Here is a 23169-nt window from a genome sequence, read left to right as displayed (position 1 = left end):
CCGGGGACCCGGGAGACCTGTCCACGGCGCCTCGGCTAAAGCTCACCCTCCGGGAGACCGGCGCCACCTGGAGCTGCGGACAGCGGCTCCGAAGAGCGAACCCGGGAGCGAGGGGCGGCGGCGCTGACACCGCGGGGGACGCGGGCGGCGCGGGGCGCGAGCCCCCGGGGGAACGCGGGCCCCGACGGCGCGGCCACCCCGTGCGCGCGGCGGGCAGGCCCCCCGGGCGGCCAGCCATGACCTTCGGGCGCGGCGGGGCGGCCTCGGTGGTGCTGAACGTGGGCGGCGCCCGGTACTCGCTGTCCCGGGAGCTGCTCAAGGACTTTCCTCTGCGCCGCGTGAGCCGGCTGCACGGCTGCCGCTCGGAGCGCGACGTGCTCGAGGTGTGCGACGACTACGACCGGGAGCGCAACGAGTACTTCTTCGACCGGCACTCGGAGGCCTTCGGCTTCATCCTGCTGTACGTGCGCGGCCACGGGAAGCTGCGCTTCGCGCCGCGGATGTGCGAGCTTTCCTTCTACAACGAGATGATCTACTGGGGCCTGGAGGGCGCGCACCTGGAGTACTGCTGCCAGCGCCGCCTAGACGACCGCATGTCCGACACCCACACCTTCCACGCGGCGGACGAGCTGGGCCGCGAGCAGCCTCGTCCCGCCGGGCCCGAGGCGGCTCCCTCCCGGCGCTGGCTGGAGCGCATGCGGCGGACCTTCGAGGAGCCCACGTCGTCGCTGGCCGCGCAGATCTTGGCCAGCGTGTCCGTGGTGTTCGTGATCGTGTCCATGGTGGTGCTGTGCGCCAGCACGCTGCCGGATTGGCGCACGGCAGTTGCAGACAACCGCAGCCTGGATGACCGGAGCAGGTACTCCGCCAGCCCTGGGAGGGAGCCCTCCGGGTAGGACGCACTGCTTCTTTGCCCGTCCAGTCCGTCCAGTCCCGTCTATGCGTGCCGTCCGTCCGTCCGTCCAGTCTCAGTCCTGTCTGCCTGGCGGCTCAGCCCCAGGGACTGCCCCAAGGGGCCCCTGGCGCTCCAACCAAGGGATGTGAGGGATGTGTGGGTCTCCAACCCCGCCCCTCTATTCCCAGGCATAGCCGGCGGGGTGTGTTAGGGTCTGTCTTTTAGATTAAAACCCCAGGCTTTATAGTTTAGTTCTGACCAAATAGCAACCTGCTAATTAGATTTTTCCAAACTTTTATTGCTAACATGTAATAATTTGCAAGATAATCCAGTTTGAGCTAAGAGTTCTTTGAAATATGTGCCCATACTGGTGGTGTTTGGAAAGATGAAGTCTCATTTCGGTGAAATGTGGTCTGCTTCAGTGCCCACACATTTTGCACACCCTGCCCCTGGCGTAATGCGCGCTGGGAAGGAATTGCCGTATTATAAAGGAGGCTAATTTGGTGATAGGCTCTGAATAATGGATGTCTGTGCCCTTTTTCTTCTCTCCTTTCTGACCAAGTGTGGACCTAGCAAATCCCTTTCCTCTGTGTGGTATTAAAGATTTAGGGTTTCACTCAGTGTCTTCAGTGTGGCCAAGAAAACAAAAACAGCTATCACCTTGGGAGAGAAGAAAAATCGAGAAACTTCCCCAAATTCAGAAACATGATTCAGTCATTGAAGTGTGTCCCCCCCCACCGCCCCCCACTTTACTAGGATGAGAAGAAAATACTTTAATCTTTACTGCGATCATGCTCACCTCTTAATGGTGATAACGCTCTCCTGTTTTTAGAACAAGTGAGTTTATTTTGCATATTTGGTGGGAGGAATAAGCAGACTAAAGTTGGACTTTCAGAGCAGACAGCCATTTTGGGCATAAAACCCAAACTGTATATTCCCTTTTGCCATTTGTTTGATAACTCTTCTAGGAGCCCTCCCCCACTCATTTTCTGTCTTAATTTTTTTCCCCTCCATTCCCTTTTACTTCAAGGCCGTGCCCTGTAGTCTTTTCTCGATGGCCTGGCTATACTAGGACCTGTGGTGTGTGTGGATACTGCAGTGTATGAATCCCACAGAATGTTCATGCTCTCTGTATGAATCTTAGGTGTAATTACAGTGGACCGGTAGCCAGAGCCCATGGCCAGCCGTCTTGGCATGAAACCCCAGATCTATGCTTTGAAAAGTAGACAATTACGAAACTCAGACTGGAACTGTTCCTTGGTGTCCCAGTAATACAATGAAATTAACTTCCCTATATAAATAAAGTGACCTCCATATCTTTTTTTTTGAAAGCACCATAGAGAAATGAACCACGGCTTTGAAAGAACTCATCGGTAACTGTAGAATTCTGAGGTTCGTGATGGACGGAGCTCATTAGCCAAGGCAACAGAAGGATTGACTGGTTTGGCTTAGATTTTGAGGGCGTTGATTACAGGGAAACAAGTGAGAGGCAACTTTCTTGAAGGAAGGAGGGAGCTTGGGGAGAAAGATGGTTCGTGAAAAGCTTTAGGGTGAGCAGTAATTTTAGATAGAGAAACTGAAGAAACCCAAAAGGGAGGAGCCAGAGATGTAAGAGAGGCTGCAGAGGAAATGAGGAAGATAGAGTAAGGCTCAGTCTGTGTATATGTATCTTAAGTATGTATATAATTATTCAAGTCATTCTGTTTCCTAGATACCCAGATATTTCAGGCATATGCATGTTTTTCTTGGCTTAATGGCCCAGTTTTAAGCTTCTTTCTTTGAGTAGGTATAAGAAAGCCCATGTAGCCCCAGATGATAAAACAGGCACAGCGGAATATTAAGGATGTTGTCACACTTTGCACAGGAAGCCCCTCGCTGATCTCCTTCTGCAGAGACGTGTTAGTGGCTCAGTGCCTGCCAGCCTTTGGACACTAAAATGAGCCCACACCCTTGTGGAGACTTGAGGTTACCCGTGACCCCAGCCTGCCAGGCAAGTGACCTGTCACTTACTTGGATCCCCAGCCTCAGAGCTGCCCAATCTTGACTGATCTCATCAGAGTGTGTACCAGTCAGTGCAGCTGTTCCAAACACTGTAACTTTTTCTCATAAGGAAAAGTTGATGCAGAACACAGTGGGACTTCCGTAGTGGGATTATTCCGAGAATGCCTTCAAGGTCATGGAGGCAGGAGACAAGGCATCCTCAGAAGGCGGTGTACTGTCCAACACTGGCAGGGGGTGTCACTTACATAAACCGGTTTATGCAACCTGCACAATCCGGTGTCTTGCTGAAGAATAAAATAGAGTCTTCCAGTAAAAGGAACAGCGTGGGTACAGGCATGAACCTTGTATGTTATGTTGGGAGTGAGAGCCGGAGTGAGCAGTAGCTAGAAAGCATATTCTCAGGATGCGAATAACTGCTTTGCAGCCCTGGTGACCTGTCGGCCGGTTTGCATCGTTTGTGCTGAGAAGCTTTATCCATAGAGAGTAGAGAGTGTGTTAAGTGTGTGTACCATAATGGCAGAGGGTGGAGGCTCACGCCTGTCATTCTACCAACTCAGGCTCAATGTCCGAGGGTCAAGAGACGGAGCCTGTGCCACAGTGAGACCCTGTACCCCACCTCCAAATGGGGGGGAGGGCTGGGGAATGTTGGCTCAGTACTAAAAGTACCAGGTCAAAAGATTTGATTCCCAACCTCGAATAAACAGGTGTTGGAAGTCCTTGTATGGCTCTGTGCTTGTTTAAACTAGATACTAAATAACAATTCTAGTCCATACTAAGGAGAACCGAAATTCCTTCAGAGCATCCTTAAAAGCATATTCTAAGCCCCTCCTCAATCCCCAGTACCTAACCAGGTTGACTTGCAGGGGCTGGGAATGCTCAACACCAGCTGCAGGCTGTCCACACCCTACCCTCTGGTTCCTGTGCGCTCACGGTGCATTCCTACCCTAATGAAAGGGATCATTCACTCCCAGTTCAGGGTCTGTTCCTTTGTGGGCCGCCCTAGTAAATGAGATATTTCCTCCCAAACGTGAGGGATTGCCGCTTTGAACTATTTATACATCATTTGTCATGGCCTTCCTCCATGGCATTTTCTCTTACACACACTGTGGCCTTGATGGAAAGCTCTCCAAGGCACGTGAACTCATTCATAATCCCCCACACCACCCGGTTTGTTCTTGAGTCAGTCTTTTTTTGTCTTTGTATACCCCTGGCTGTCCTGGAACTCACACTGTGGACAAGGCTAGCCTGGAACTCAGAGATCTGCCTGCCTTTACCTCCCTGGCACTGGGATTAAAGGCTTAAGCCACCACCTCCCAGCCTCAAACTGACAATTTTCCTGCCTTGGCCTCCTTAGTCCTGAGGTTACAGGTGTGGAGTACCATGCTAGGTCTAAACAAACTTCCCCTTCCTTTGGCAGGGCTGGGGGCTGAGGGCTGGGGGAAGTAGGGGGTAGGGTGTTGAGACAGTCTCATAGCCCAGAGTGGTTTGAAATTCAATAGGTAGCCAAGGATGACCTTCATTTTCCTTGTTTAATTTTATCTTCCACTTGCTGAGATTCCAGGCATATACTACCATACCTGTCTGGGGAGGTGGAATGTGCCCATGTGTGTGTGGTGTGGAGTATGTATGCATTGCCTGTGTGTGGGTGTATGTGTATGTTAGTGTGTGTGCATGAGTGTGTGTGTATGTGGGGGGGGGAGTGCATACAGAGACCAACCAAAGCTTGATGTCAGGCACCTTCTTAGGTCTCTCTACCTTTCTATCTGAGAGTTTGAAACAGGATATCCTGCTGAACCTAGAGCGGATGGATTCCACTAGCCTAGCTGACAGTCCTGTGAGCTTCAGGGACTTCCTTTTCTGTGTTGATATTACAGGCCTGTGCTGCCACATTCTGCTTTTATGTGGATACTGGGGATCTGGTTGTCAGGGTTTAGTGTCAAGTACCTTACTAAGAGCCATCCATCCAGACTGACATGTCATTTGTTACAGTTTTGTTACAGCTGTTTGGGTAACAATGTGGATTAATTCTTTATGAATTGAAATACTTAGTTCTCTAGCTTAACACCCCCCCCCCATTAAAAGACAGTCGCTGCTGCCTGATGTTCTAACAGAATGCTGCCCAGCCTTCTAGCACATTTTGCTGTTTATTGAGGAAAAAAATATGATAGTTAAGAAATTATGAGGGGCTGGGACTCTGGACCAGCTTGGGCGACATAGAAAGAAAGAAATTGGTTAGAGAATGGGACGTCTAAGAGCCTGAGCGGTTGTGGTGTTGACCAGCCCGGAGCGAATTTAAATCGGGTGATGTTGAAAAAGGCAAGAAGACTTTTGTTCTGAAGTGTGCCCAGTGCCACACTGTGGAAAAGGGAGGCAAGCATAAGACTGGACCAAATCTCCATGGTCTGTTTGGGCGGAAGACAGGTCAGGCTGCTGGATTCTCTTACACAGATGCCAACAAGAGCAAAGGCATCACCTGGGGAGCGGATACCCTGATGGAATGTTTGGGGAATCCTAAAAAGTACATCCCTGGAACAAACATGATCTTCGCTGGAATTAAGAAGAAGGGAGAAAGGGCAGACCTAATAGTTATCTTAAAAAGGCTACTGATGAGTAATTTCACTGCCTTATTTATTACAAAACAAATGTCTCATGACTTTTAATGTGTGCCATACTTTAGTTCATACTCCAAATTCAGATCATGAATGGCTAACAATGTTTTTGTTGGACAGTCCTGATTTAAGTAAAACTGACTTGTGGTAACATGAAGAAAAAAAAAAAAAAAGGAAGGAAGGAAGAAATTCTAAGCATCCATCACCTAATAAGTTTCTGTGACTGAGGTAGGGTTCCTACTCTTTTGGAGCTTTTAATTTGATAATAGTGGGGTGAGGAGACAGAACTCACTGTAAACAAGTACATGAGAGTTTTATAATTGAAAAGGAGTCCTGGGTATGAGAGCCACCATGGGAAACTAGAGGGAAGGGCATCCAGGCAGGAAAAAAGTAGATGCGAAAGCTTTGAGAAGGCAAAGGACCCAGCTTACCTACAGAGTACAAGGACCATCCATTTGGTGGGCTGGAATTTATTCCAAAGACTTATCTATGGAAGAAGTTGATAGGCAAGAGAGATTGCTCAGTGGTTAGAGCACTGACTGCTCTTCCAGAGGTCCTGAGTTCAAATCCCAGCAACCACATGGTTCCTCACAACCATCTGTAATGAGAATCCAATGCCCTTTTCTGGTGTGTCTGAAGAAAGGAAGAAGTTGACAGAGAACAGAAGACCTTCGGTGTGGAGGGAGCGTGCATTTCCTTTCAAGCGTTACCTGAACTTGGGAAGTTTGTTTATTATTTCATGTACACTGGTGTTCTGTCCTAATGTATGACTGTCTGAGGGTGTCAGATCTCCTGGAACTGGAGTTATAGACAGTTGTGAGCTGCCACGTAGTTCCTGGGAATTGAACTTTGGAAGAGCAGCCAGTGCTTTTAACTGCTGAGCCACCTCTTCAGCCCTGGAAGTAGGGTTTTGGTGTTTTGTTTGTTTATTTGATGTATGCTTTAGTTTTTAGTTTTGCCTGCTGCCTGTGGAAGTCAGAAGAGAGCGTGGATCCCCTTAGAAGTAAAGTTATAGATAGGTTTTGAGCTACTAGGCAGGTGCTGGGAATGGAGCCTGAGTCCTCTTTAAGAACAAGTGTTTGTGTGTATGTGTACGTGTGTGTGTATGTGTGTGTGTGTGTGTAAACCTAGGGGCCTCATGTACGTTGGCAAGCACCACTAAGCCATGTCCCCAACCCTTTGGATAAATGAGAAATGCTGTAAGACCAGCCAGGGGAAAGGGTGGGCCTTTTGCATAGCGACATGGTTGTGGAGAAGGTAGAGATCGGATCGGTCAGTGATGCATTTTATCTCTTTTAACGGGGCAGTAGTTTTCCATCACTGATGAAATACCAGAGAGGAGCGACTTGAAAGGAAGGATTGGTCTGTCTTGATTTATGGCTTCTAGGATTCAACCCACGGCCTCTTGGTCTTGTTGCTTTGGGCCTGTACCAGTGCAGCCCACCATGGCTGGAACGCAAGGCATGGGTCAGTGCGAGCCTCACGTCCAGGAAGCAAAGGGCGTAAGTAGGTTGAGGCCAGGGTCCCGATATCCCTTTCAAGGGTACAACCCTAGTGTCCTAACTCCTTTTTCATAGGCCCCGCCTCCCAATGGCTACCAAGAATATCCCAGGCTGTGGAGCCAGTCCTACAGTACCTGGCCTTGGGGACCTTCATTCTGTAAGAGCGCACTGGGCTAGGAAGGTGGGAGGTATTTATTACTGAGCAAAGTTGTCCTTGGGCGCGCAGGCACTGGGATGCTTCTGGCTTGACTACTTTAGCCTACTTTTGAGTACTGACTGACTAGAACCCTCTTCTATGCAGCCTGCTTCCTATTTGATGATATTGTGATAGGGTGGATGAGAAAGGAATCAGAGAACATTTCCAATACTGTATGACTGAAGCCATCTTGTCGAGAGGACCGTGATGTCATGTCAGCAAGGATCTGTAGTGAAAGCACTCACAGGCTCCTAGACTAACACATGTACTGACTAATTACTCTTTGGGTGAGCGTGTGGACTGACAAGGTCAAGCAGACTCTTTCCAATGGGCTAGTACCCTTGAATGGAATATCGGGACCCTGGCCTCGGCCTACTCCCTTTGCGTCCTGGACGTGAGGCAGACACCGTGTTCCAGCCGTGATAGGGCTGCACAGCACTGCCCAAAGCAACAGGCTTGACTGGATCCTAGAAGGAAGTTTGACCTTCTGCCTAAAGTCTCCTGACACTGCCAAGGAGATCTGTGTTCTTTTTGAAACTTTAGCATATAGGTTACCTTGTAAGATTACTAAGCGTCCATCTGATGTGGGGGCACAGGAGAAACGGGAGATCTGCAGACTTGAGACCACCCTGAGCTACGTGGTGAGACCCTGTATCAAAAAAGGGGGCTGGAGAGACGGCTCAGTGGTTAAGAGCACTTGCTGCTCTCCAAGAGGACCTCTGTTCTGTTCCGAGCAACCACATGGAGGCTCACAAACATCTACAACTCCAGTTCCAGGGGATCTTACACCCCCTTTTGGCTTCCGTTGGTACTGCATGCATGTGGAACCCCAGCAATACATACACATACACACAAAATAAATCAATCCATTCTTTTAAAAAAGATATATTTATTTATTTAATGTATGTGAGTACACTGTCGCTGTCTTCAGACACACCAGAAGAAGGCATCAGATCCCATTACAGATGGTTGCTGGGAGTTGAACTCAGGACCTCTGGAAAAGCAGTCAGTGCTCTGGACCGCTGAGCCATCTCTCCAACCCCCAAATAAATCTCTTTTAAGACACAGAAAACATTACTAGACACTGCTATCTATTTTAGAAAAATGTACCTTTGGTAGCTGCTTGTGACACGGGCTGGCTTCTGTCAGGTGGGTTGGGTATGGAAGCTGTGTCTTGATCCTTTACCTGTGGACTTGCGTACACTCAGGCGGTCTCAGAATTGTCCTGGGTTTTTAATCAGACATGCAAAAGCCTTATGATAATTTTGATCTGTTCTTTAGAAGTCCTTTGTTACATGTGGGGATTTGGATCTTTAATTTGTATTACTTTGTTTTGGTGGCAAGAATTTGAGGAGGATGTAGAACGTTTAACTTTTTTTTTTTTTTTGGTGCGTGTTATTTTAAGCAGCCGTTAAGGAAATTTAACTAATCAAAACGAAGCAGCCAGGTGATGGAAATTTAAAAATCAATTGTGTTATTTCCATTGCTTTTGTGTTCAATATTACATAAACCCAATAGGCTTTGGAATGTGTTAAAAATAAGAGCGGTATTTGAGATTGCAGACGGAAGGTCTCCGGACTTTCACTTGGCAGATAAGGTGGTTATTTGTAGAAGTTGGTAATTAATAGATCTCTGATAAGATTGGATGGAACCTGGGACCTCAGTTAAACCCTGGTCTTTCATACTAGACTTTTAAGTGTGGGTAGGATTTTTTTTTTTTTTTTAATGTCTGCTGCCAGTTTTATCGTTCTGTGGAAGATTTATTTTGTCAATACCTTTTTTCTAATAAAGTGCTTTTTTTCCCCTCTCATTTTGGCAAAGAAGTCATTTTAAATGCCCCCATTATTCATCAATTTTTATTGAAAACCTCACCCATTGGGGAATGTAGAATGTCAAGCTGTATCGCGCCCCACTCTCCTTGAGCCCCAAGCAGGTTCTCTCTCTGGCCTCAGGCTTGCTGTGTGGCTGAGGATGACCTTGAACTCTGGATCCGCCTGCTTCACTGCCAGTATCTGAGTACTCTTTTAGGAACTTCACACGCACTGTAAACACAGACATGCATACATACATGTGAATATATGCATAGATAGAATTGTATATTATATAGATGTTAAATGTATGTGTGACTGGATTTACTCTTTAATCCTGCTGAGAAGTTTACCTTCGCAAACATTTTGGACTAATTTTGTTCATGCCTGTGTGTCTCTGGGTGCCTGGGTGTGTGTTTCAGGGTGTGGGCATCTGCAGAGGCCGGAAGCATCAGACCTCCTGGAGCTGGAGTTACAGGTGGTTGTGAGCTGCCTGGTGTTGGTGCAAGGAATCACACGTGAGTCCTTTGCACAAGCAATGCACGCCCCAAAGAGTTTGTTTCTTTCTCTTACTGATGCATCTGGAAACTCTTCACACCAGTTTGTTTTTCTCCTCCTCGTTCTTCCTTAAGAGGATCTGGCTATAGAGCTCAAGTTGGTCCTGAAATTCTGATCTTCTGTCGTCTACCTCCCCAGTTTGGGATTATAGGTATTTGACACCACGCCTAGTACTTGGTTCTCTTTAATGTCTGCACAGTGTTCCAGTGTATAATTAAGCCAGGGTTCACTTAGAGAGCACGGAGCCTTTCAGTCAAGATGGTTTCAGTCATACAATGTGGAAAATGGACTCTCAGTCTCCTCACCAACCACTGCCTGGGGTTTTCTCTGCTACACACTTCTTATAGAACCCTAAGGTGGGAGGCAGATCTCACAGAATTGTATTCACTGCTCACCGGGGGTGGTTATGCCAGGGGGTCCCTGATACCTGTGGGCCCAAGAACAACTTCACTGATAGGAAGTAATAACTATAATATCGCATGCGCACGCGCGCGTGTATGTGTGTGTGTGTGTGTGTGTGTGTGTGTGGATCAAACTCTTAAGTAGATTTAAATTTTTCTTGGCTTTATTTTTTCCCCTGTTGTTTTGTTATGGCTTATTATCTATCTGTTCCCCCGCACCCCACGCACACATGAATGAATGACCAGATGATCATTTTTCTACTGTGGAGATTGAACCCATGCACAGGCAAGTGACGGTCCGTACTATTTTAGTCATATGGTTTGGTTGGGGGTTTACAGAAGTATAAAATGTGCCAGAACTGTCCGTGTGCTTCACCACACCCAGCTCACTGGTTGGATTTTTAAATAGCAAAAGAAAAAGAACTAGGTCTGTTGATATATAAACTTGTAAGTTTCAGGCAGGAACATTGCCTCAAATAAAAAGCCCCAAACAGTTTTAAAAATGAACCAAAGCAAAGCCCATGTTCCTTGTGACTTAACGTTGTATGGCATTCAGATTCCGCACCTTGTGCTAGGTTTTATTGGAAATCAGCTACAATGATTCTTCTGTGTGGTGTCTGTCTGTCAGAATCGGACAGCTACGGTCTCTGGCTCAGCATGGTGGTGCCTGTAGTCCAGCACTTGGAGGTTAGGAGCAAGAGGATCAGGAGTTCAAGTTTGAGGCCAGCCTGGGCTACATGAGACTGTCTTTAAATCAACCCCCCAAAGAGACAGTTTGCACCTCAAAACCTGGCTGGGTAGAGGGGACGCCTGCCAGCCCCTGACCTCCTGAAATAAATGTCTCGCCGAGATCTTGGGTTTCCATGTGATGGTGGATCAGGAGGCCTGGTCCTACGGGCTTGCTCATGCCAGGTTCTACCTTTGAGTTGTTTCCCTAAATATTTTTTAAATATTTTAGTTTGACACAAAATTTGGCTAGGTTGCCTCAGCTGGTCTTGAACTCATTCCGTAGCCCACTCAGGACTTGAACTTGTGATCATCCAGCCTCAGCTGGGATAACAGGCTTGTACTGCCAGGCCTGAGCCAAGCTTGGACTTCATTCGTCTATGCCCAGCAGAGAGTCCTAGGGTTCAGTGTTTCTACAGGCCCAAGTTTCCTACTTTGTCGAAATCAACATAGCAATTGCACTACCTTTCTGGGTGTCTGAGAAGTTTAACAACTGAGTTATTTCTGCCAAGTCTGATATTAGATGCTGCCCTTGGCTCCTCCTAAGGCATACTGACCCACAAATTGTTCTGTGTTTCTACTACCCGAACTTACTATCCAGTCATGGTTGGGGTGGACTGAGAACTTTGTTTACTATCTGTGCTTGGGAGGGGAAATCAAGTTTTCATAAGCTGACAACTATCTTACTGATTTAATATTTACGTAGTTCACATTCATTTCTTCTTCTTCTTCTTTTTTCTTTCAAGGTAGGCTCTTACTGTGTATACTAGGCTGGTTTCAAACTCAGAGATCTGCCTGACTTAACCTCTAGAATTCTGGGATTAAAGGAGTGTTCCATCTCACCTGATTAAGTCACATTTGAGTATTTATTTAGTGGCAGTGTCGGGGTTTTCCAGGACCTTGTACATGCAGGAAAAGAGCTCGTATCAGTCTATTTTATTTCGTTTTACGTTTTTAGAGACCGGGTCTCACTGTGTGGCCCTGGCTGACCGGAAATCCCCTATGTAGATCAGGCTGGACTTGAACTCACAGACTTTGATTGTCTCTGCTTCTCCAGTGCTGTGATTAAAGGTATGTCCTTCTAGGCGCAGTTTCATGCCAGTGTTTTGGTGTTTATTTTCAGACAAGGTCTTTCCTAGTTGCCTAGGCTGCCGTGGAAGTTTCTATGTAGCCCAGGTAGGCCGCAAGCTTGTGATCTTCCTGCATCAGGCTTCTGCGTAGGCCATGATGGTAGCTCATTTATAACTAACTCCCCTTCTCTCCCATATCTATATACATCTCTCTCTCTATACACACACACACACACACACACACACACACACACACACACACACACATATACATACACATACACACACATGTTCTCTCAGTTTTTAGAATCTCATACACATATCCAAGCCATTTTGGTCACACCCACTCACACCCTCATTTCTAACACTCCTCTGTCTAGTTGTGCATGCCTGATTCCACCTCAGAGACCTTGGAGGGTCCCTGCGTGGGAGTTGACAGTGAGATGTCTGAGTACGGTAGGTACAGTTAGAAATTGACTCTTGCTGTTAGAGACTGCACCCATAGATCGGCCGTCACGTACTCTGTGCTGGGAAATGCCTGTGATGAGTCGGGAGGGTGTGAATCTGCATCCACCAGCGAGGTACCTTAGCAACAAGTGTATGACATGGCTTAGAGCGGTGCTTCTCAGCCTTCCTAACGATGCATGTGTCCCTTTAATAGAGGTCCTCATGTTGTAGTGACCCCCCCAACCATAAAACTATTTCCATTGCTAGTTTTTAACTAATTCTGTTACTGTTATGAATTGTTACATAAATATTTTATATGCAGACTCCTGTGAACATGACCCAGAGGGAACCAATCAATGCCTTATAGGGAAAAAAAGCATTTGCTAGTAAGATCTGATAGTCTGAGATTGATCCCTAGGATTTACACAGCGGAAGGAGAGAGCTGACTCCTGTAAGTTCTACATGGAAGCTGTGGTACACACACACAGACACACACACACACACACACACACACACACGCACACACACATGCACTGACAAATAGAAAATGTCTATGATTTAATATGAATATTAAGCTTAAGAAACAGGAAGTGGAACCTTTTGTGGTGAGTCACTCCTGTGATCTCAGCACTCAGGAGGCCACGGCAGGAGAATCATGAGTTTGAGGCCCGCTTGGGTAAATAGCAAGACCAGAAAGCACCAAAGGGGCATTGGTTAGTATTATTACTACCTACCCAGCTGACCCTGTGGTACAGGGAGACCCAGCCCTGGTCCTCAGCGACTTTCAGCAGACAGAAGGAGCCGAAGGGTCGCGGATGAGATGTGGTGCCGCTGTGGGCTGGGTCACTGGAGGGCGGCAGAGCCAGGGCTGTAGAAGGTTATCAGCATCAACCAGAATCCCCCAGGCACATGCACACCCTGAAAGCCGTGTAAACAACCAGCCTGTGTTGGGCATTGTGTCCTCAAAGGATCATCTAAGAGTATCCTAAACAAATCAAACAAACCATCGATTTTCATCATAATTTCCCCCTTAGTACCTATCTGTAATTGTAAAACAAATTTCAGTGTCACAGAGTGCCTGGCTTTGGCTTCCAGTCGTGGGCTCTGCCACTGCACACTGACACCAACCCTGGAGGTGGCAGAGGACTTCTGTGTGGTGACTCATGATTGTCTCAAAGGAGAGCTCCCCACAACACTACCGATATTCTGATATTCCTCATTTATTCAGAGCTGAAGGCAGAGCAAATGCGTTTCACTGGGAGGAATTCGGTGACTCTGTTTAAGGAGAACAGTGGGCTGGATTTGTTTTGTTTTTAAAGAATGTATTTCATATATGTGAATACACTGTCACTGTCTTCAGACACACCAGATCCCATTACAGATGGTTGGGAGCCACCATGTGGGTGCTGGGATTTGAACTCAGGACCCCTGAAGAGTAGTCAATACTCTTAACCACTGAGTCATCTTTCTGGCCCAATCAAATTCATTCTTGAGGGTAAAACTTAGTAATTCTGCCAAGTTCCTGGCCATGGTGATGCGAGCTTGTGGTCTTGGCCCTCAGGAGGCTGAGGGGTTGAGAATTTGAGGTTAGCCTTGGCTACATTGTGAGTTCCAGGCCAGCCTCAGTGACAGCACTCAGATAGCCCTGTCAGTACTTTATAACCTGCACCATCAGCTCATTGTTCTATCCTAAGTGACCAGTCTCAGATGTCACAGAATTGGGCTGCAAAAGAACCCAGCTCAGGGGATGGAGAGATGGCTCAGCTGACTACTTTTCCAGAGGTCCAGAGTTCAATTCCCAGCAACCACATAGTGGCTCACGACCATTTGTAATGGGATCTGACAACAATACCTGAAATAAACAAATTAAGAAAAAAAAAAAAAAAAAAAAGAGTCCAGTTCCGAGGTAGATGCTTTCCCACATGCTCACCTTTTTGGGGCATAAAGCTATATAAAAAGGTTAGTACAATTTTCTTTTCCTTAATTTTTTTTTAATTAAAGATCTTTAGATTGCTGGGGCCTAGAAAGCTGGTTGAAAGTGCATGCTTCTTTTTTAGCGTGATACCCAGCACCCAGCACCTATATTAGTTGGTTCACAACCACCTGTAACTCCAGTTCTGGGTGTGGGGAAGGGAGGAAGTCTCTAATGTCCATGTGCATGTATACTCATGTGCACACGTAGACACACAGATATACATATAGTTAAAACTCAAACGTTTAAAACTGTATATATGTGTCTGTGTGTGTGTGTGTGTGCAGGTGCTGTTGGGGCCAGAAGAAGGCGTCAGATGCCCTGGAACTAGAATTCCAGGTAATTAGGAGCTGACCTGTGTGTATTCTAGAAACTGAACTTGGGTCCTCTGTCGAGCCATCTCTCTTGTCCCGTTGTTGTCTATTGGGCAGGATTTTATGGTGTACACAAAGCTGGTCTGTAACTCAGAGACATTCCTGCCTCTGCCTCCTCAGCTCTGGGATTATAGGAAAGGACCTTGGGCTGGCTGATGAAATGTAGAGATCGAACTCAGGAACTCATGAATGCTAGGCAAGTACTCTACCAACTAAACTACATTCTCAGACCTATTTATTACTATTTAAAATGAATTAAATAATTAAAAAATTTCTATCATATATCTAATATAAGTATTGATAGCTAAAATCTACATGAAACAAAAATGTCTTGGAACCAGCCAAGTAATACCTCAGGTTTAGTATGGACATCCAAGCCCATCCTCTGGAAGCTGTGGGAAATTCTTGCTTTGCTCTTTTCTAATTGTTTTCCCTAACAAGTATTCTGCTCACCCTTTTCCAAAGTAAAAATATTTATTTGTGGGACTGGAGAGACGGCTCAGCAGTTAAGACCCTTTGCTGCTCTTGCAGAGAACCCAGGTTCGATTCCCAGCACTCATATGGAGACTCACAACCATCTGTAACTCCAATTCCAAGAGTTCTGGCACCCTTTACTGACCTCTGCCGGGACCAGGTGTGCACATGATACTCATGCACACATACAGGAGGAACAACCTGTACACATAAAATAAATGTAAAAGGAAAAAAAATTTATTTGTGCTGGATATGGTGACCCGCACTTTTAATATCAGCACTCAGGAGGCAGAGGCAGGAGGATCTCTGTGAGTTCCAGGCCAGCCAAGGCCATATGCAGTGAGACCTTTCCTCAAAATGTGTGTGTGTAAGTTAGAGATTAATAACTCCACATTATTAATTAATTAATTAATTAATTTTGAGACAGAGTTTCTTACTAATCCTGGAACTTACCAATTGGCTAGACCGGCTAGCTAGCAAACCCTAAGGATTCTCTTGTCTCTGCTTCCCAGCATGTATACGGCTGGGTTGACTGACTTTGTATGTGGGTATTAGAGATTCAAACTCAGCTCCTCATTTTGGTGTAGTAAGTACCTTACCCACTGTCTTAATCAGGGTTTCTATTCCTGCACAAAGATCATGACCAAGAAGCAAGTTGGGGAGGAAAGGGTTTATTCAGCTTACACTTCCACATTGCTGTTCATCACCAGAGGAAGTCAGGACTGGAACTCAAGCAGGTCAGGAAGCAGGAGCTGATACAGAGGCCATGGAGGGATGTCACTTACTGGTTTGCTCCCCCTGGCTTGCTCAGTCTGCTTTCTTATAGAACCTAGGTCTACCAGTCCAGAAATGACACCACCCACAATGGGCGGGGCCCTCCCCCCTTGATCACTAGTTGAGAAAGTGCCTTACAGCTGGATTTCATGGAGGCATTTCCTCAACTGAGGCTCTTTTCTCTATAACTCCAGCTTGTGTCAAGTTAACAAAAACAGCCAGTACAGCCACTGAACTTTCTTCCCAGTGTCTGGTGGCTAGAATCTGGAATGTAGATCAGGCTGGGGTTGAAGTCATAGTGATCCTCCTGCCTCTGCTCCCAAGTGTTAAGTCTTGAGATTACAGACATATGGCACCATACCCACTTCAAGCTGACACTGCCAAGCAGAAGACTACAATGTTAGCACCAGCAGCCATTGTACGGTTTGGGCTAAGCATTTATGTTTTATGCAGCATTTCCTTTTTTTTTTTAAGTTGATTCATTTATTTTATATATGTGAGTACACTGTTGCTGTCTTCAGACACACCAGAAGAGGGCATGAGATCCCATTACAGATGGTTGTAAGCCACCATGTGGTTGCTGGGAATTGAACTCAGGACCTCTGGAAGAGCAGCCAGTGCTCTAACCACTGAGCCATCTCTCCAGCCCTTATGCAGCATTTCCTACAAAGGGAGAGAATGAATGATCCTATGATCAAGTTAGATGATTGCCAATCCTTTGATTTCAACTAAGTTGAACAATGAAATTGATTTGGCAGAAAATATCATTAGAGTCCATTGTTTCCCTTAAAAAAAAAATTACTGTGGGGCTGAGGCAGATGCTAGTTGAGAACATTTGCCTGGCTTATGGGAAGCCCTGGCTTGATTCTCTGCATTTCAAACTCATCCTAAAGTACAAAGAGTAATTGTTTACAGGGCACAGTTGACGTTGGATATGCTCCCTTGGTGGAATCTTTGTTTTCGAGGCAGGGTCTCTCTCTCTGTGCATCCCTGGCTGGCCTAGAGTTCACCGTGTAGACCAGGCTGCTTGCTGGCTTGCAGCGATCCACCCCCCTTCCTCTAGAGTGGAGAAGCAGGCTGTGGCACCCTGGCTGACAGCACTCTGGTTACATTGTAGCCGTAGCTGACAGGCCTGTCAGCTCCTGTGCTCTGCAGTCTCTGTGGTGAGAACGCTCAGTTTAATCTGTCCACTAACAAGCAACCATTTTAATTTTTTTTTTTTTGCTTTGAGGTTAGGTTTTCTTTTGTCTTACTGGTCTTGCATTTGCCGAGTAACCTGTGCTGTCCCTGAATTCCTGATCCTCCTGTGGTAATCTCACAAGTGCCTGGTTTATTCAGCGCTGGGGAGGAAAGACCCTGCTTTGTGAATGCAAGGCAGGTAAGCAGCCCACCAACTGAGCTACAGCCGAGGCTGGCTCTCATTTGTCAGTTTAGATGTACAGGTTTTGTGTTTATGATATGCTGCAATGGACCGACTTTGCAACCATCTTAACTTTAAAAAGGTATGTCAGGCTGGGAGATGGCTCGGCTGACAAGGGCATCTGCTGTGTAAGCATGAGGAGCTATGTTCAGATCTCTAGCGCCCAGGGAAAACTAGGCATGGCTGTGAACACCAGGATCTCCCGTGTGCTGTGGTTGGGAGGACAGGAGAAGCTCTGGCTGGATGGTTATTCAGCCAGCTTAAAACAAAAACAGAAGAAAACAAAAAAAGGTCAAGTTTTAGGTCCTGTGAAGACCCTGTCTTAAGGGAATAAAGTAATAGAGCAGGACCTGAGCATCCTCTGGCCTTTATCCATGTATAGAGATGCACACAAAAGCACACGCACGCACTCATGCACACACACACAGAGTTGTATCAGAATAAAAATGTTGTCGGGGATATATAGTTTTTCTAAGTTTTTTCCAGAGTGACCAGCTTTGAGAGCACCATGCGTTAGCTCAGTAGACCCAGCAATGGCTGTGGGACAGTTTAGGGACCATGTTGCTATAGGTCAGTAGTCATGATGTCACAAGTGTCCAGAGATGGGGGTGTCCAGTGAGGGCATCACGTTACATGATGTTCACCACAGGCATTAAGGTAGGGACACTGTGACAAGGAAGAAGGAAGCCCTTGTCACCACTGAGAACGCTAGGAGCCATCAGGCTCTGCCTTTCAGGGAAATCCCATCCTTGGTTCCTTTGCATATGGTATGTGACCACAGATGATACCCAAGGACATGGTTATGACATTGTATGTGGCATGCATGCAGTTCCATCTTTGTCACATCACCATGTGAAGACCTTAGCTCCATGTACCTTGTATGTGAGAGATAGAGGGAGTGAAGTAAATGTGGTAGAATTTTCTGTCCCCCCAGCAATGGCATGAACCACCTTAGGTTCCCTGCTACCCCAAAATATGCTGAGGTAATGGGTGTCTTCAGTTCAGGGGAGACTGTTGGGAAGTCAGCGATATTGGTGACATGGCAGGGGAGGGTTGGGGACACCAGCTCCTGGCTTCAGAGCATGCTTAGTTGGAGCTCCAATTCTCACTGCACAGTACACTCTGTCTTTGGTTGTATAAATGATGCATGGGGAATTCTGACTCACATTACAAAAGCCAAATTAAAGACCAAATTGAACCTAATTGATAGTTATTGTTATATATGTCACTTAACTAAGTTCAATGAAAAAGATTTTCTTCAGGCACTAGAAAGATACAAATTAAATGTTACTAGTTAAAAGTACAATCTACAATGTTTTTTTTAAAACAGATTGTTCCAATTTTTCAGTTAACCTGTATAACTTATTTAAATGTTGGTAGTAATTCACTATAGTAAATCTTCTGAAGAATTTTTCTTAAATATGACAGACTGAAGATAAAACAAAATTTGGGCATTTTTTTAAATGTAGAATTTCTTATGCCAATCAAAATGTATTTTCTTTGGTTACATTTATCAAAATTTAAGCAGAACAAATGGGCGTGTGAAATAAAAGAAACGTGTTTCACAGAAGGTTTATCAGTGCAGGTCTGTAATCCCAGCACTCTAGAGGTGGAAACCAGAGGACCAGGAGTTCAAGGTCATTCTTAACTATATGGACATGCCAAGTTTGGGGCCAGTTTGTCCTGCTGGGGAAGGAGTGGAGTGGGGGCGGGGGCAGGGTGTTGTGGGGAATATGCTTTCTAAAAGTCGGGGGAGGAAATTATGCGTAAAAGTCTGCAGCTTGTTAAAAACATGTAGCCCTGGCTCCTCTTCGGTGTCTGTAGTGAGATGGTAAGTCATGGTAGAAGCATATGGTGGGAAATTGCTCACCCCAAAGCTAGAAAACAGGAAAGGAGGAAGAAGAGACTACGGTCCAGCTTTTCACTTCCAGGTTATGCCCTGGGTGACCTAAAGACCTTCCATTAGGCCCCACCATGGAAATTCCCACTACCCTCCAATGATGGTACTAAGTATGGTACCGTGGGTGTCCAGGGCATCTCCCACACTCTGCAACTGCAGTGGCGTTTCTACCACTGTTAGGAATGGCACCAGAACCCAGCCTGCTGCTTGCTTTTCCTGTTGTGCTGTGGTTGATTTCCATAGCTGCAACCCTTTCTCTTTAACTATAGGAGACAGAGATGTTCTTCTGTCTGCAAAAACCTTCCATTACTGTGGTAGTGCAGTGAACAGCTTTGTTCATGACTCAGTGTGCAGATAGGAAAATGTCTTTAATTTATCTACCTAGGTCTGATTGTAGACGGGAAGGGGATGTACATTTCTCTTAGCAGCTGCTGTGGTTGGTGCCCTGATTTATGCTCTCACCAACAGGGAATAAGAGTCTCAGTGCTTGGCGGCTGGCTGGTTCCAGATATCAGATTCATGTTGCTGATTTGATGCACACGAAATACCTTTTAGAATAAAATGCATCGAGATATCATTTATGCAGTTGACAGTGTTTTCAAGTCTACCGTCTGTTGATATCAGGCAAAATGCAGCCTGGCTATGCTAGGGAGAAGCCAGATAGGACCCAAGGCTCTTACAGATGCTGCTGTCATCTGAGGGCATTTCTCTCCATCTCTACACCGGCGAACCCAGCGCTCAGAGGTGGAGGCAGGGGGATCAGATCAGTAGTTTAGTGGATAGAAGTCCAACTGGGGCTAGGCAAAATCTTGTCTCAAAAAACCAAAACAGACATTGTTTTTTTCTGCTGGCCGCAAATGTAGGAAGCTTGGCCAGCGTGCACCTTCCCCCTTCCCCCAAGGTGTGCAGCCTCCTGCCTCCACCTTAAGTGCTGGGATTATGGACTGTGTCCTATGAGTGGCCGCTTGTTTGTTTGTTGATTCCTATGACATATTTGTTGTTGTATTGCTTCCTCAGGTTTTCTTTCTCTGTCCTGCCTTCTCTACCGTGCTTTCGGTTCCTAAGTTCTAAACAAAGTCCCAGAACAAAGACATCCTTCAGAGACTCGGGTTTTCAATGTGTTGGTCATTTTTTTACACTTTGGCGTCAACTGGTTTGGGTTTGATCCTTCCTCCTGTGAAAACCAATTCCATAGTTGACATTGTGACCATGGCCTTATATGGTGCTGCGTGAGGAGAGCTGTGTGATTGTGAGTTCCGTGTGTGTGTGTGTGTGTGTGTGTGTGTGTGTGTGTGTTTGTGTTTCTCTTCTCTTTCCCTTTTTCATTTTTATTATTTTTCATCTCTTATTTTTTCTACACAGGGTTTCCCTGTGTAGCCCTGGCTGTAGACCCTCTGTAGATTAGGCTGGCCTCAAACTCAGAGATCCACTTTGCCTTGGCCTCTGTGATGGTTTGTATATGCTTGGCTCAGGGAGTGGCACTATCAGGATGTGTGGCCTTATTGGAATAGGTGTGTCACTGTGGGTTTGGGCTTAATTTAACACTTTCACCCTAGCTGCCTGGAAGTCAGTCTTCCACCAGCAGCCTTCCTATAAAGATGTAGAACTCTCAGCTCTGCCTGCACCATGCCTGCCTGGATGCTGCCATGCTTCTGCCTTGATGATAATGAACTGAACCTCTGAACCTGTAAGCCAGCCCCAGTTAAGTGTTTTTTTTTTTTTTTTTTTTTTTTTTTTTTTTTTTTGTTTTGTTTTTTTATAAGACTTTTTTTTTACAGACATGTGTTTGTTCACAGCAGTAAAACCCTAACTAAGACAGCTCCTTAGTACTAGGACTACAAGTGTGCACTATTTGGCTAGCTCCTCCCTCCCTCCCTCCCTCCTCCTCCTCCCTCTGTTCTTCCTCCTTTCCCTTCCTTTTTCTTCCATTTCCTTACCCTCCCTCCCTCCATCCTCCCTTCTTCCCTCCCTTTTTCCTCCCTTCCTCCCTCTGTTCTCCCTTCCCTTCCCTCCCTCCCCACTCCCTTCCTTCTTTCCTTTTCCAGTCTTACTCTGCATCCCAGCTTTGCCTGAAACACATCATGTGATCCAGGCTTTCCTCAAGTTGTTGCTGATCTCCTGCTCAGCCTCCTGAGTGCGAGCATTTCAGATGGTGACCACCACTTGGGAGGCAGGCAGATCTCTGAGTTTGAGGCCAACCTGGTCTACAGAGTGAGTTTCGGGACAGCAAAGGCAACACAGAGAGATCCTGCCTCAAAATCAAAACAACAACAAGTCCAAATCATGTTTTTTGTTTGTTTGTTTGTTTGGTTTGGTTTGGTTTTTTGGTGCTTTCTTTTTTAAAAGATTTAATTATTTTATGTTTGTGAGTACACTGTCAATGTCTTCAGACACACTAGAGAGGGCATCAGTTCCCGTTACAGATGGTTGTGAGCCTCCGAGATGTGGTTGCTGGGAATTGAACTTGGGTCCTCTGGAAGAGCAGTTGGTGCTCTAACCACTGGCCCATCTCTCCAGCCCCCAGATCATTTTTTCAATGTGCATATTAGCATTTTATATGTCTTACTATGTGAAGTGCTTGTCCAAATATGTACCCTGTGGTTTAAAATACATATTTATTTCTATTTTATACATATGATTATTTTGGCCCCATGTATGTCTCTGCACTATATGTATGTAGTGCTTGAAGTAACCAGAAGAGGGCAGCCACGCTCTTGGAACTGGAGGTATAGATTGTTATGAGCTGCCATGTGGGTGCTGGGAATTGAACTCAGGTCCTCTGGAAGAGTGGCCAGTGCTCTTAACCTCTGGGACATCTCTTCAGCCCCTGCAAGCTATTGTAAAGTGGGTATATTTATACTTATTACTACTGAGCCGTGGGAGTTTTTCATGCATTTTGGATGTTAATACTGTGTCAAATGTCCTGTAAATTCTTTATTCTAGTCTCTGTTGAGATTTACCTAGTCTTTTTCATATGTGCATGCACACACATATGTGGGCCTGTTTACACATGTGTGGGTATATGTATGTGTGGAGGTAAAAGGTCAGCCTTAGACATCTTCCTTCAGGGGCTGTCCACCTTGCTTTGTTTTGGGGGGAGGAGTTGAAAGCATCCTGTCCTTTGGAGACAGAGTCTGCTTAGCTCTGGATGGCCTGTCTATGGCTGAGGACCACATTCAGGTTCTGGGCTTGGAGAACAAGCATCCTTCTCACTGATCTCCAGCCTTACTGTTTGCTTATGTTCTAACGTGGTTTTTGTTTGAGACAGTCATGTTAATGTAGCCCTGGATGGCCTGTCTATGGCTGTGTAGCTCAGGCTAGTCTCAAGCGTAATACGTCTGTCTGCCATGAGTTCTTGGCTTCCAATTGTTTTTTTTTTTTTTTTTTTCTTTTTCTTTATTTTATATGTCCGAGTGTTCCCTGCATGTATGTATGTGTGCTGTGTTCATGCTTGGCACCCAAAGAGTTTAGAAGAGGCTGTCTGATCCTAGGAACTGGCGTCATAGATGCTTGTGAGCCACCACAAGGGTGCTGAAAATAGATTCTGGGTCTACACAAGAGCAACAATGTTTCAAACTGCTGAGCCATCTCTCCAGCCCCTTAATTGTTTTTTAAGTAACACCAAAATTCCCAAAACACATTTCCTTTTGTTCTAAGTATTCACTAGACTGATGTAACAGCTAAATTCACAAGTAATAAAACTTTTTACAGCATTTGTATATTTAATTATGTCACTAAATTCAATTATAAGAAAATGTAGGGGGCTGGAGAGATGGTTCAGCAGTTAGGAGCACTGACTGCTCTTCCAGAGGTCCTGAGTTCAATTCCCAGCAACCACATGGTGGCTCACAACCATCTGTAATGGGATCTCATGCCCTCTTCTGGTGTGTCTGAGGACAGCTACAGTGTATTAATATACATAGAATAAATGAATACTTACATAAAAGAAAAAGAAAATGCAGTGCTGGGTGTGGTAGTACATACTTTTAATCCCAGGCATAGAGATCTCTGAGTTTGAGGCTAGCCTGGTCTATAGGAAGTT

At 46.0% G+C, this 23169-nt stretch overlaps 1 protein-coding gene and 1 pseudogene across 3 annotated transcripts in view; both read left to right on the top strand.

Moving 5' to 3' along the window:
• Positions 1 to 236: 236 nt before the first annotated feature.
• Positions 237 to 23169, top strand: part of KCNG3 (potassium voltage-gated channel modifier subfamily G member 3) — a gene marked incomplete at both ends in the record, with an annotated part of 46250 nt that continues 23317 nt past the window's right edge. Inside the window, one exon of one of the 2 annotated variants that reach the window (XM_080914892.1) lies at positions 237 to 859. In XM_080914892.1, the coding sequence (XP_080771018.1) occupies positions 237 to 859 (623 nt within the window). Of the gene's footprint in view, positions 893 to 23169 lie in introns of both variants that reach the window. The other variant, XM_080914891.1, reaches the window with a different exon arrangement.
• LOC308418331 (cytochrome c, somatic-like) lies at positions 3058 to 5510 on the top strand (annotated as a pseudogene). Its single transcript has 2 exons — positions 3058 to 3268; positions 5177 to 5510. The product of its transcript is annotated as a cytochrome c, somatic-like (transcript).

This window comes from Micromys minutus (genome assembly GCF_963924665.1).
Source record: "Micromys minutus genome assembly, chromosome: 3".
Lineage (NCBI taxonomy): Eukaryota > Metazoa > Chordata > Mammalia > Rodentia > Muridae > Micromys > Micromys minutus.
Note: the sequence above shows the minus strand (reverse complement) of the source record. Positions and strands in the feature narration are given on the sequence as shown.